Source organism: Sander lucioperca, chromosome 8, assembly GCF_008315115.2.
Source record: "Sander lucioperca isolate FBNREF2018 chromosome 8, SLUC_FBN_1.2, whole genome shotgun sequence".
In the NCBI taxonomy this organism is placed as follows: Eukaryota; Metazoa; Chordata; class Actinopteri; order Perciformes; family Percidae; genus Sander; species Sander lucioperca.
In genome coordinates this window covers 38,965,953-38,980,754 of record NC_050180.1, presented here as the reverse complement: position 1 = coordinate 38,980,754, position 14,802 = coordinate 38,965,953, and the positions used below count along the sequence as shown (strand labels likewise).

The window sequence follows — 14,802 nt, the reverse complement described above, 5'->3', positions numbered from 1 at the left end:
TGTCATAGACAGTACATATAAATTAGAGGTTTGATAAAATGTGTCTATATATGTGCACATATTCTAAATATTTTGTGTTAAACAGTCAGTTTCACCGTAACACCTTTAGTAGGTGTCCTATATCACTTTTTAATGAACACCATGCAGCCAATCAGAATGATATATTCACCCAGACAACAACAAATCATCATTGCTAATAGTTTTAAATGAGCATTCATTAATTATGGTGAAGTATTATTTTTTATGACCCATTCTTTGACGGTTATGTAAATTGATTATGTAATAATCACTTTAGGCCTTCAACAATGATAAATGAAAATTAAAATGTATTTTTATTTATTTACATATAATTTTTTGTCAAAGCTATAGGGAGCCAGTGGAGAGGGGCTCTGGAGCTGCAGGTTCCAGACCCCTGACACAGACCATGGTATAATATAATATATATGACTCTGAAATGAGCCATTCTGCTAATGAGTACTTTTACTCTTGGTACTTTAAGAATATTTGAATTTATTGAATTAAGTGAAATTTTGAACATTTTACTTTTACTTGTAAAAGAGTATATCCTGTGGATGCTGCTACTTTTATTCATAAAAGATCTGAGTACTTCTTCCACTACTGACTGTACCTAAATTTAAAAACTGTAGCTCTTATGCTCCACCACTGGCGGTTTAACCCAATGAGATGTATAATTTTTCTTATGAATATTCATACAATTTAAAACGTATATCTGCTGTTTATGAAACTGTCTTGTCATCATGCACAACACAAAAAGAGAAAGTAGGCCTTGATGTCTCTTGGGTGTCTGGCTGGCCGCACCCCTCCCCTCCCCTCTCCTCCCCTCCCCTCCCCTCTCCTCCCTGTCTACAGGAGGGACGATGAAAACCCTCTGAAGACTCAGGTGCGTCTCACACTCAGCTGGAAGACGGGGCGAGACAAACGTCCCCAAACGAGCTAAACTCTGATTCTGTTGGAACGCGAGGAACAACTTTCTTCGTATCCCAAAAATAATTAAGGATTAATTGATTTTCTCTTTATGGAAACTTATTGATTGATTTTTGTATAACCCCCAAAGAGACAGGTGAGTTATTGGTTTAGGTTTGTGAACTCGTTGCACTTTGCCCTTATTTCTTTTTTTTAATTCTTAAATAAAAGGATGCTGAAAACAACAACAACAATAGGCTACTACTACTACTACTTATAATATTAATAATAATAATATAAGTTATAATGTCGGTCCTTATATAGCGTTATGTAGGCCTATATTTGATTCGCAAATAATGGGCGTATTTTACACTTTCTTTCTAAAGACTGTATTGTAGGCTACATTTATTGAAAGTAAAATCCCATTCATTGTGCGCAAATTGCCTTTTAATAATCAAACGCGGAGAGTAGGCCTACTGCTCTTATTTCGATTTTCTTTTATATCATCAGGGAGTGCCATCGTTATTTCATTGTGTTGTCTTGCACATCAGTATGACAATAAGAAAAGATTAGAAGACAATATCGTTCAAGATAAGGAAAAGAGACAGGGTTAATGGAAACCAAAGACGCTGGCCCTCCTCTTTTGCGATTTAATCCTGCCCAAGACACCACATCACCTTCATTTCTTACCACTAGCCTACTTTAGCAATTTCACCTCTGTACTTCAAAAATAAATCACTGCCATGAAGTACAAACAGGTACAAGAAAAAAAAGAAAAAAGTAAAGCTCCTTTGAAAGTAGGCTACATCACAATTTAATACTATTTAAAGTGATAATCGTGTTCATAATGAACAAATAATATTAGCAGTGGTGATACAGAGTAGAATATGTTGACGTCTCTGTGGGGTATAACAGGGACAGTAGTGAAATTCCCCTGCACTTTCTGACTTGGGTGCAAAAGTGCTCTATAAAATGACAAATGATACATTTTCCATGTTGCCCGTATCATTATCTGGCTGCTATAAAATGAACGCACTGGGCTTATAGGCTTAATAAAGTTTGTCACACTGACCTTTTTGTCTCTGTAGTGTCGCATCTATCTATCTATCAGCTGTAGGCCAAAAACAAGTCTACCTTCAGACAGTTAGAGGTTCTGTGAGAAATGCTCAGATGTTCTTTATCAGCACAAGGACCTTCAGACAGTTAGAGGTTCTGTGAGAAATGCTCAGATGTTCTTTATCAGCACAAGGAATTTTAGGTTTTCTAGGCTGTTAACCTTCTGCTGAATTCCTTCCTTCTACAGGTTGTCTGAGCTTCTAGAGTCCTCTTCGCCACGATGAGTTGGGCTGCGCTCTATACTCAGCTGGGCGGCGTCAACAAACACTCCACTAGTCTAGGAAAGATTTGGCTTTCCGTCCTTTTCATCTTCCGTATCACTATACTGGTTCTGGCTGCTGAGAGCGTCTGGGGGGACGAGCAGTCAGACTTCACATGCAACACGCAGCAGCCTGGCTGCAAAAACGTCTGCTATGACCACTTCTTTCCCGTGTCGCACATCCGCTTGTGGTGCCTGCAGCTAATCTTTGTGTCCACACCGGCCCTGCTGGTGGCCATGCACGTCGCCTACAGGAATCGTGGGGATAAGAGGGTCATGCTGGCCTCCAACGGCAACGAGAAGATGACGGAGAATGACCTGAAGACACTGAAGAGGAGGCGTCTGCCAATCACAGGCCCACTGTGGTGGACCTACACCTGCAGCTTGTTCTTCCGCCTCATCTTTGAAGGTGGCTTCATGTATGCACTGTACTTTGTCTACGACGGCTTTCAGATGCCCCGGCTGGTGAAGTGCGAGCAGTGGCCTTGCCCCAACAAGGTGGACTGCTTCATCTCCAGGCCAACAGAGAAGACCATCTTCACCATATTCATGGTGTCCTCATCGGCCATCTGCATGGTGCTGAACGTGGCCGAGCTGTGCTACCTCATCGCCAAGGCGCTCATTAGGTGCTCTGCCAGGTCAAACAAGAGGAACCTCTCTTACAGCCACGCAGACAGCGTGACAAGGGATAATGCCCATCTGCAGAACAAGAAGAATGAGATGCTGTTGTCTTCCACCACAGATTCGACCAGCAACAAGATGTGTTGAAGGACAGCCACCAGTTGTCGGTGTTCCTAGAGAAGAAGGAAAAGCATAAACTGTAAATCCAACCACCTATAATGGTCACAGTTTGTAGCAGATTCTGGCTGTAGGCTATCATATGCATATTTGTTCTATATTTTCCTACATGTGGCCTCAAATCTGCCCCTAAAGGCAGTCAGATGTTTTTGCCTGATCAACGCATTCTCATGAACAGGTTTGTATGATATCGTACGAAAACTTATGCAAACCAATTCATATAATATCCTACGAAATTGACAAGTTAAGTTCAGCGGCCTTTCCTGTTAAATTTAGCTGAAAAAGGGTTACTGTCAGCCGGGTACCATTCAGTGCAGTTGCGACGTTGCAGTTGAGTTTAGCCGACAAAGGTTGATCATCATGCAACGTCAACAGTTACGTTTAGGCACTAGTTAAAATTAGAAAAATTGTGTTTTGGATTAAAACACCGGCCCCCTTAATTAGTACTCCTGGTGCATGACAAGCGTTTCCTGGGTGAAAGTCTTGTGTTTTCCCCGACACGAACTCCGCTCCCCCGCTTGAAAGCGCTGCGTTTTTTGTGTTTTACAGTGCATTACTTTTCGCAGCTATATGTAGGCCTACAAATGGTTCATGAGAACAGCCTGTCCTTGTACAAAGAAAAATCTAAAGTAGGCTATGGATAATTTTACATCTGGTAGAATTCCCACCAGTGAGTGTTACTTAAAGAGTATGTTTCTGGTGGCGTTTTTCATACAAAATAGTGTTTTTGTATCTGTGGATCATCCATATTACCTTTTCACAGAGTGGATGGTCAATAGTTAGATGGAGGGTTTTCATTTTTTGTTCACAGTTTGAGGTTGCTTGAATGCTTTGAACCAGAGAAGAATGAGTCTACACTGACATCTAGTGGTTTTAAGTGGAACCTCTAGGAGCACAATCACCTTCCTCTTAGCCTGAAGAATTTGTTTGGTGTTGAAGAAGAGAAAGGAGAACAAACTAAATCATGAAAAGTGAAGCAAAAAAAGTGCCTTTGTCATTACGTTTCTTAGTGACTACTTTACAAGAGCTGAGATTTGACTTTAAATGTGGTTGATTTTAAATGTGTTTTACAGTTATTGATAAAAGCAGATGAGTTTTTATGATCCTGCTGTGTTGAATCAAGTGACTGTAGCATGAAATTAAGTTTAAAAATCCATAGTTGAATAGCTTTCTATAAATGATGCTAGAGTTTTGACATGTTTGTGTTTATATTTACTGAGAAGTGTGTTGCACAAGATTATGCTGATAGACTTTAATATAACATAATGAAATCTTACTTACCACACCACAGTGGTTTAGAAGATCTGATGCTCTTTGCTGTTCAATCAAATCACAATGTCTTTTGTCTTTTACTTGAACTGAAAGTATTTGAAGTGTTGGGAATGTGGCAAAAATATGTATGTTTGGAGAGTCAAATGTGTTTTAAGCAATATGTTTTTATTCTGCAGTCAGCAAGTGCTAGAAACCTCCCCAACTAATCCTATTGCTTAATTAAACTGGTTCTCAAAGTCTAAAAAAAGAGGCAGAAAAATATGATTTTGTAGAAATATTAATTCAGAAACACTGAGTAGTGTTGAAACATACAGAACATTATTTTTGATTCCAGTCAAGATGCTTGACTAGAAAAATACCAAATCTGTCAGACTTTTAGTGATTTCTAGATATGAATCAATTAATATTTGACTCAATGTGTTTGCATTTTGTAACACTTGTTTTTGCCCCCCTGGAGATGTTTTTACCCTACAAGAATTTATTTCAAAAAGCAGGATTGTCAAGTTAGACAGACAACTAAAAAACGTGTTAGGAGTTTGTTTCTGAAGGACCTTGGTTATTATCATCAGCCGATTCCTAAACTTTCAAGTTACGTCAATGCTCTTAATCATATTAATCCTGCTTTTTGAAACATCGTCCAGAAGTTGTCCTGTTCAGCCCAGACCTGGTATGTTATTTGGACTTGTGTTGTTGTTGCAGTGTGTACTGACCCCAGCTGGCTGTATCAACTTTCAGCATGTGCCTTATTTTAGCCATCACACTAATCACTGCTCGCCCTCTTAACTTTAGGAACTACTGGCCGATCTCAATTTGAAAATGTCTTTGTCCTCCCTCCCATCCAGGAATAACTGAGTTGGATTAGTTACATCTGTGTTGTTAAAAATAATAAATCAGCTTCTGTGAATTGAGTGATTAGGAGAGATTGAAAAATGGTATGTGAGGCAATTTAGACAGTAAACTCTAAAAAGAAAGTCTTGAAGTCACATACATTTACATTATATAACTGAAGCAGTTCTGTGGAGTTACAGCATGAAGTGAACTGACATTTTTTAAGTGGGCCACAATATTGTTGACCAAAGATCCAAAGTCATGCATCTTCACAGACAAAGTAATCTGTATGCAGATTTAAGAACAATATTTGTGATTGTTTTGTATATCTGCTCTGCATTGACCTTTGACCTCTTGCTTTCTGTAACAGCCGAATGACATTTTGATGCAACATTTGTCATAGCAACTATGTGTTTTTAAGGGACCAACCTGATCATTCCAGTCCCAAGATTTTTTAAACATTTTTCTATTCAGATTTCTTCCACAATCTAGTTTTAGTAGGATGCTTTCAACAGCAAACAACATACTAATGAACAAACAGCTTTCTGAGCAAGAAATTAAGATATTAAATTTGTTGTACTTGTGTTTTGTACCTGAGATGTTTTTATCACACCCGCACTTTGATCCTTGAAGTCTTTTTGCTTTGTGAGACCTTTTTTTTCATAAATCAGTAAAAACAAAAGTGTGTGGTTCTTTGTTTTGTGTAGATACAGTATGTCTGTTAGTGTTTCACACTCATTGCCTCATATAATGCCATGCCTTCCTGCAGCTACCCATTTCGGGGGTGGTTTTTTTTCTGTTCTTTTTTTTTTCTGGGTGATGCCCTAAAATATTAGTCTGCTCAGAGAATATGTATTATGCTCACTTTGTCGTTTTTTCTCACAAAGATCAGCATATATCAGGTTTTCATGAATCTCTCAATGTAAGGTTCTATTTGGACAGAGAGTTCAGTGTGTCTATAGGGTCAGCCTGAGTTTAATAGTGACCCTATATGTTCTTTCTTTATTCTTTATTTCAGACCCAGGGGGATCCATATCATGTCCACCTATGACCAATCAATGGCGCCTTTTCTCTTAAATTATAGTAGCTATTACTGTTTTTTAAATTGACTATTTCTGGAGTTTAAGGGGATTGGGGCAGACTTTCGGGACGGTTTTCTAGTGGTTTTCCCGGGATACTTTGGAGAAGTTCAGCGCATGTACAGGTTTTGGATAAGTTGCGCGAAAGTTTTGGAAAAGGTTTTGGGGCACATTTTCGGCAATACAACTTTTGCGCACATTTCTGACAGGTTTTGGGGAGGTTGGCAGGGGCGTGGTGTGACACCGGACAGGCTGATGACTCTGTGGATTCACTCATGCATGGTCACACAATGTGACAGTCCAGACATGGCTGGAAACGGGAGGCAGCTCCGTTTAACCGAGCCCCATCTCCGACTCCAAGCCGCCTCCAAAAACTAACAACAACAAAAGGAAAACTTTGCCTTGCGCAAGTTAACGGGCCCGGGACAGACAGCGCGACAGGCAGATTGAAGACGTTTATGCATGAATGAGTTTGAGAGGCAGCATTTAAAAAAAAAAAAAAAAAGTTTGTTGGGTTGACAGAGAGGCGACAGGTTGCGAGTTTGGGATCAGGGAGACAGAGGGAGGGTCGCTGCAGCCGCGGGAGGTCTACACGCTTTTCAACGCACTCAAATGATGGCACCAATGAGGGCAGATGGATTTGCTTTTCGTATTTAAGTATGACATCTCCGGTCTAAAGGTATGACGGATAAACACTGCTGTGAATGCTTTCCTGTGCTTAACTGGGAGTAAAGTGAGATCAAGTAAATGAAGAATGCCATCAGGTAATTAAGAGTTGCTTCAGTTTTACCAAACAAGAGGAGTGAAACAAAAAGCCTGACAAGGCTTAAAGGGAGTCTGGGGACTCTGGCACAGTCTATATTGTCAGCCTGGCAGGTATGGCTTTGTATTTGAACCTGGCTCTGTCTGTTACATTCATCACCAGCCGACAGAAATGCCACAAATACCTGTACAACTGAGAGAAATGTATTCAACGTTTGCCACTAATAATGAAGTCATCACAAGGTCAAATGATACACGACATTCTGACTCTCTCTGGGTTTAATTGCTGCTGTATCCCCAATACTTACACCACTTATTATACTACATATTACCTTTATTTATATCAGGTATTTCAGATGCAAACGTTATTTAGTTTTTTTTTAGAAAATTATACTATTTTTGATCTTCAGCTGGTCCTAAACTTTCTTTAAAAACAACCAAAAGTGTTATTGCTATAATCTGGATACATTGGAATTATTGATCAAAGCATGCACAGGAGTTTTTATGTGTTTGATTCACTAGTTTTGATCAACTAACTTCATTCAAAGTCTCAAAGAAAGGAAATTCATTATTGTTTGACTAATGTTTTTTCTCTTCCAGGTGTCATACATATTGTGAACCCTAGTCGATGGATTTATTACCTTTAATACAAGAATATTTTAGTAAGTTTCTCCTTGCCCTGTGTTTCTTGAATTAGTTGTATAACTAGTGTTTCATGTGCATAATACTGTCTAAAAGATGTAAAGAATAGCAACAAGCTCTACCTTGCTCAAAACACATTTATCACCCGTTTATCCCATAAGATAAAAATAAATCTGTTTTACTTAAACTAAATGTAGTTTGAAAAGCCTTTTTAAATGGCAGTTCTAAACTTGGTATTAAATCTGTCCATTAAATAACAGATGCAGTGCTAATAAGATTAGTCAATCAATGGAAAATTATTATACAACTGTTATATTGTGTATAATTGATATTTTTTATCAAGCTCTTATCTTATCTTCTCTGTTTATATACATTTTTTTTTATATATATTTAGGATTGTTTAAACAAAACAAGCTTTTTCAAGACATCAACTCTGATTTTTATGACATTTTAAAGACTATATCATTTGTAACCCCACCCCAAAAAATTGAAAGATTAATTGATAATGAAAATAAAGTTTTAAAGTCTTTTTTGAAACTTAACACCAGCTTATCTTTTAAATCAGAATTGTTCACACTGTTATTATGTTATTATCTTTCCTTATTACAGTTAAACGTTTCCATCTGATCTCTGTGGCTTTAGTGTTACAGTTGACAGTGTGAGAGAGGAAGGGAGGGTGACGTGTGCGTTTGTGTGTGTGTGTGTGTGTGTGTGTGTGTGTGTGTGTGTGTGTGTGTGTGCGCGCGCGCATGTGTGTGCTACACCAGAGCCCCATCTCTGCTAAATGCTGTTTTCGAACATTATAATGTTGATCTCAGCACATGCCTGCTGGGCAGTGGAGCGAGCAGGTGAGAGAGAGAGAGAGCGAGAGAGAGAGAGAGAGAAAGGGAGAGTGAACCAGGGTTCAGTCAAACAGGTGGCCTATACAGTATACGAGCTTCTAAAAAGCATCAGTGTTGAAGCGAATGCTGTGTTTCGATTTGTTATCAATATCCGACGCCTACGTGGCAGTTTTCGATAAGACCTTGTTCTGCTAAGCGTTTTATGAAAAAAGAGAAATATGTCGAAGTCTAGTCGACACCTCTACTCTCCTCCATGTCCTTGACCCTGTCTCCTTGTGTGTTCGTATGTGTTTAACCTCGGGGTAAGGCATGTCATTACATGATAAATGTTCAAACCAACTTGGAGTACAATTTCATACACATTTCTTTAACTTTCTCTTTCTGTCTGTTTCTTCTTTTTTTGTTTTACCATTCCTCCTTTCTTTGTCTACTCCAGCCTGTACTTTCTCCATAGGCTAGAAATCTTGAAGCATGGGCGACTGGAGCTTTCTGGGGCGGCTGTTGGAGAACGCTCAGGAGCACTCAACGGTCATCGGCAAAGTCTGGCTGACCGTCCTCTTCATCTTCAGGATCCTGGTGCTGGGGGCTGCGGCTGAAGAAGTCTGGGGAGACGAGCAGTCCGACTTCACCTGTAACACGCAACAGCCCGGTTGCGAGAACGTCTGCTACGACGAGGCCTTCCCCATCTCGCACATCCGCTTCTGGGTGCTGCAGATCATCTTTGTGTCCACGCCGACTCTCATCTACCTGGGCCATGTGCTACACATCGTCCGCATGGAGGAGAAGCGGAAAGAGAAGGAGGAGGAGATGCGCAAAGCAAACAGGTTCCAAGAGGAGAAAGAACTCCTTTATAAAAATGGTGGAGAAGTTGGAGGAGGAGGAGAAGGAGGCGGCAAGAAGGAGAAGCCGCCAATCAGGGACGAGCATGGCAAAATCCGTATCAGAGGCGCATTGCTGCGGACCTATGTGTTCAACATTATTTTCAAGACTCTGTTTGAAGTGGGATTCATTTTGGGCCAGTATTTACTCTATGGCTTCCAGCTGAGGCCCCTGTACAAGTGTGCACGTTGGCCCTGCCCCAACACCGTTGACTGCTTCATATCGAGGCCCACTGAAAAGACTATTTTTATTATATTTATGCTTGTGGTGGCTTGCGTGTCTCTTTTGCTGAATTTGTTAGAGATCTATCACCTTGGATGGAAGAAAGTTAAACAGGGCATGACAAATGAGTTTGCCCCCGACCACGAGTCGCTGCGGCGTGTCAACATTGCAGAGCCTGAGTGTTTGGCCTCGGCCTCCAGAACTGCCCCATCCAGCCTCAGCTACCCTACCAACTACACAGATGTGAAGGCGGGCAGCGGGGCGTTCCTGCCGCCCATGGGGCCAGCAGCCGTGCCCTCAGCAGCGGAGTTCAAAATGGACAAACTCCAGCAGGAGGAGTCCCTCCGTCAGCCCTCCCCCTCTTCCCACTACTACATAAGCAACAACAACAACCACAGGCTGGCCACACAGCAGAACTGGGCCAACTTGGCCACCGAGCAGCAGACTCGGGAGATGAAGGCCACCTCCCCCTCCCCCTCCTCCTCTTCCTCTACCAGCACCAAAAAGGAGCAGCAACAGCAGCAGCAGAAGCAGCAGCAACCCGTCGATGCTGCACTGCTCCCTCCAACCAGCAACACCACCAGTAACACCAACAACACCAATTCAACTGCCACTGCCGCCTCCAGCAGCAGCAGCAGCAGCAGCCATGGCACTGCATCCAACGCAGGCAGCTGGAGTGGAGGCAGGAGCGAGCAGGAGGAAGGCCACGTCACCACCACCACTGTGGAGATGCACGAGCCTCCAGTAACGGTCAGCACAGACCCTCGGCGGCTCAGTCGGGCCAGCAAGAGCAGCAGCATCAGGGCCAGGCCGAGCGACCTGGCTATCTAAATCTCTTCAGCCCTTTCATGTCCCTAAACCTTCCCTGACTAACACCCCGCTTCCCCAGACCCCACCCCCAAAACACAGTGATTCTCAGACAAAACGATCGCACACATGCATAGAGCAAAAAAAAACTAACACAAAAAAACACAAAAAAAATCAAAAAACAAAAGAAGGCAAGATGACAAGAGACAGGAAAGCAGAATAACAGAAAAGGTTTAGGCAAATGTGAAATGACTTGATCATCAGCAGTTGTTGATTTAGTGCAATCGGTGAGTTGCAGAGTATTTGAGGCAGGTTTTTTTTTTTTTTTTGGATGGTCCTAATTTATGCACAAAACATTTCATCATGCAGTGCTATGAAGTCAGAAGGCTCCGCGCACAGTGATGGATGGAGAGAACGACATCGTAATGTCATAATTTTGCATCAAAATGGACACTTCTCACCAACGTGTTTGGTTTGGGGGGGAAGATCTCATCATGTTCCTCTATTTTCTTCTTTTTGTTGAAGCTAAAGGACTAACCATTACAAATGAAAATGATCATTTGTCAAAACAATGACTGAATATTTTTTTTTTTATCTGGAGGAAGCACAGGTAGCTGGTTTCACAGTCAAATCGGCAGCGCAAACGTGCACTGCGTGTTGCACTACATGTCAACAGCTTGTTCCAGTGTTTGTCCTTTGACCTGGGAGTCCTTTGGTTGCAGCACTTCCTGAATGTTACGAAACAAACACCTTTTATGTTAAACATAATTCATCCAGGAAGAAATTTCATCAACAAACATTACATGTATTGTCTTCCTTGTAGTTGTGCATGCCAGCATGTGCAGCCCTACAACTCACCGATTCACTGATCAATTTTCATGCCAAAGCTGGCTAGCTTGGCTTTACCCATGATCCATTGCCGCGCTTCTCGCACAGAGACAATACATATTTTAATTAAGATGGAATGGATAGGAATGGACTGATGTGATACTCCCAGAGTCCTAAAAATAAACATACAGGATATGGGTCAAAACTGCTGGTAGAAGTCATCACTGTGATGCCCAGAATGCACCTGGATCCCTACGAGCACATTGTCAATAACATAGAGATCTAAACGTTCCGACCAATGCTGTTAGTTTACAAAAGAGGAAAGTAGGAGCAGGGTCCCTTGCGCCTGTGTCTGTCAGCGTCGCCTTCAGTCAACAAAAATGCTTTCCACTAAATGCACAAATGACAAGATATTGCCTTCAAATAAACTTAAAGCAAATACATGGAAGCCACCATCTGATCTAAAGAAAAACATATTCCCTGTGTTCATTCAGACAACCTCCCAAAGCTCCTTTGGTCAGACTTTAAACTGCTATTTCCTTTAGTTAGATTGTTGGCAGATATTTTTGCCCTCAAACATACAATCAAACGTCATCACATCTCAAGATTAAGAGCAACTTTGGGAGTGATTTCCGCCATCACTCATTTCACATGCTTCGTCATTGGTTTTATTCTTAAAAGTGCTATTTTTTTTCAAATTGAATTTTACTCATAAATTGCATACTTGTAATAGTCAGTTTGTGATTGCGAAACAGCTACGATTTAATAAAAATAAATAACATGACTTGGCGTTGCGAGTATCAAAACGCCACGGTGCAGTCTACCTTGACGGCTTCTATTTTGTTGTGTTCATCTTGATACTTAGAGATCTTTAGAAACCCAAACTTTTAACTGAATTTACGAGCAGCCGCAGTCCTCTGTCTCTGTTGTGTTACTGTGCTGTTTGGTTCATTCACAACCCAGGCACTCACTTTCAAAACCCCTTTTTTTTTTTAGCTTTACAGCAACCAACCACTGTATTATTCTGTGAGTTCACCTCTGGGGCAAAGTTGAAAGTACAAAGTAAGACTGTGTGAAAACTCAATCATCTGCATTGGACATATTGCACTCACAGGGCATAACAGCATGATTAAGTACTAATGTTTGTGCACAGTATTTTATAGGAACAATACTTTTCCAGCAGTTAATGTGCAGGTTAATACACAGGAGTAAGAGCAAAGTGGTACCAGCTGTTTATTTTTATTTTTAGGGGGGCGGGGGTTAAAAAATGAATGGTACTGTATGGTGTAAGAGTATCTGTACTCATATAGGTATAATGTCTCATACTATATTTTACTTAAGTTGCTTAAATGACATTTGGTGCAAACAGAAACACAAAGAGGAGAATAAACACCCACACAACACATAGGTAAAAACAGCCTTTCCCAATCCATGTTTCTTGTTCAAAAAGACAAAAAAATAAATAAATCTGCATTTGTTTTTGATCCCTAAAGTTTACATTTTGGTAGTTGATAAAGATTTGCACATTTAGGAAAGAAAAATTGCTGTTCTACAATGCTAATATTGGTAGTGGTAGTAGAGAGAGAGAGTGTAAGAGAGAGAGAGAGAGAGAGAGAGATATAGATAGATAGAGAGAGAAAGAGAGAGAGAGAGAGAGTGAGCCTGATGAGAAAACTGCCAATCTCTATGATCCTCAAAGGAAAAAATGTCTTAAAACTAAAACACAGTGGCTCTTCCCAGGAAATAGTTTTTCTCAAGCTCAAATAATGTTGAGTTTGAAGATTTAAAAAAAAAAAACAGAGAGAGAGAGAAAATGGGGTATTTTTCTGTGTGTTCACTCAGTATGTTCTCACAGACTGGTTGGGACTCTGGTTAGACGTCATATCAGAAGACTCCCCTGTTGAGAGAATGTTAGCTGGGTAGCTGGCCCTTCCCTAACCCCGCATAAGATGCCCTGACAGGATGTTGTGTTCAAAGCCCATCGTCTGCGTGACTCCTCCAAAACTCTCTCCTCTTACGTTTCATGCAGAGCATGATATCTCTGGCTCGTCAGGGAGTATAGGAACCATCTCACAATGCTCAGAACAGCAACCTGTTTGCAATGCTGTCTTAAACAAGAGAAGTGCCTTGTGTATGAATGATTCTTTTGTAAGAACAAGTTGATGTAAATGTTCATTTACCTCAAATGTTTACAAAACTGTTACTAAATAAATTTTTTGTACCATATTTGTTGTTCTTGCTTTCACTTTTGCTTTATGAAATTCATCGATCCCACATACATCAACACAGAGCTGTAGACTGAAGACTTCAGTCCAGACTCCTAAAGTCTTTGTCGTTGACTTGCCCTAAGCAAAAACATTCAAGTTTTTTAAAGGTCCCATGGCATGAAAATTTCACTTTATGAGGTTTGTCAACATTAATATGAGTTCCCCCAGCCTGCCTATGGTCCCCCAGTGACTAGAAATGGTGATAGGTGTAAACCGAGCCCTGGGTATCCTGCTCTGCCTTTGAGAAAATGAAAGCTCAGATGGGCCGATCTGGAATCTCCTCCTTATGATGTCATAAGGAGGAAGGTTACCTCCCCTTTCTCTGCTTTGCCCGCCCAGAGAATTTGGCCCGCCCATGAGAAAGAGAGAGACATCATGGCTTGCAAACAAGCAAAGTGGCAGTTGGTCAAGACCACACCCCCACCCTTTAGGCCTCAGCTAAAATGGAAAATGTTCGAACACTATGTCATTTCAATGATCCCCAATATTTGTCTCTGAGATGCAGTGGAGTAGACGAATAAAGTAGCAGAAAACTACTACTCAAGTACCTCAAAATTGTACTTAAGTACAGTACTTAAGTAAATGTAGGCTTACATAGTTAGTTTCCACCAATGTTGAGTTGCAATTTGCATATGAGGACATTGTGAATTTACTTTACTTTTTAATTACATTTAATTTGACATTTAGCATTTTATGTATGAGCCTAGCCTACACAAGATAATGAGTTACAACTTTGTTTCTCATTTCCTGTGTATGTGAAGATAAAGAATATTTGATTAATAACTTGTAGTTATAAGCTCAGTTTTATTTTCATATATAATTCCCAGACACATAATCTCGTCATAATCTAATTTTGGCCGCATGTAGTTCTTGATAATTTGAACTGCTGGCTTCCTGTTTGCTGCCCACATCAGCATCAGGAAAGCTGCTGAGTGTCTTGGCATTACTCTCTCTGTAGACTCTTTGACCTCCGACCTCCCCACCGCTCACTCCCTTGCTCTGCATTCCAACAGCCAATATCAGAATGTGACGCTGAGCCAGACACACACACACACACACACACACACACACACACACACACAGGCCCACTTTATAACCACATCCAGAAATAATTGAAATAAGACAAGAGTGTCAGTCTTGCATCAGAGATTCAAACATCCATGACCAAGTCTTAGTCTGCACCCTCTAATAATTTACAACACTGTGCAATACATGTTAGAGGTGGGTGAAATTTACAGCTGCTGGGAAAGATCGTTTTGATCTTTGGGCATGGTGGG

The 14,802-nt window shown here is 40.8% G+C and overlaps 2 protein-coding genes across 4 annotated transcripts; both read left to right on the top strand.

The window, feature by feature from the left end:
- The first annotated feature begins 880 nt into the window (after positions 1-880).
- Positions 881-5,879, top strand: cx30.3 (connexin 30.3). The gene is made up of 2 exons (XM_031317092.2): positions 881-1,081; positions 2,228-5,879. Exon 2 carries the CDS (start codon positions 2,261-2,263, stop codon positions 3,065-3,067), a length of 807 nt encoding a protein of 268 aa, XP_031172952.1. The 5' UTR covers positions 881-1,081; positions 2,228-2,260; the 3' UTR covers positions 3,068-5,879.
- A 608-nt stretch (positions 5,880-6,487) lies between these two features.
- Positions 6,488-10,579, top strand: gja3 (gap junction protein, alpha 3). Of its 3 annotated transcripts, none has more exons than XM_031316820.2 (3): positions 6,488-6,955; positions 7,639-7,700; positions 8,959-10,579. In XM_031316820.2, exon 3 carries the CDS (start codon positions 8,994-8,996, stop codon positions 10,452-10,454), a length of 1,461 nt encoding a protein of 486 aa, XP_031172680.1. In that variant the 5' UTR covers positions 6,488-6,955; positions 7,639-7,700; positions 8,959-8,993; the 3' UTR covers positions 10,455-10,579. The 3 variants fall into 3 exon arrangements, with proteins under 3 accessions (XP_031172680.1, XP_035859698.1, XP_035859699.1); XM_036003805.1 differs by having other exon boundaries at positions 6,488-7,040; XM_036003806.1 differs by lacking the exons at positions 6,488-6,955; positions 7,639-7,700 and adding an exon at positions 8,423-8,824.
- Positions 10,580-14,802: the final 4,223 nt, after the last annotated feature.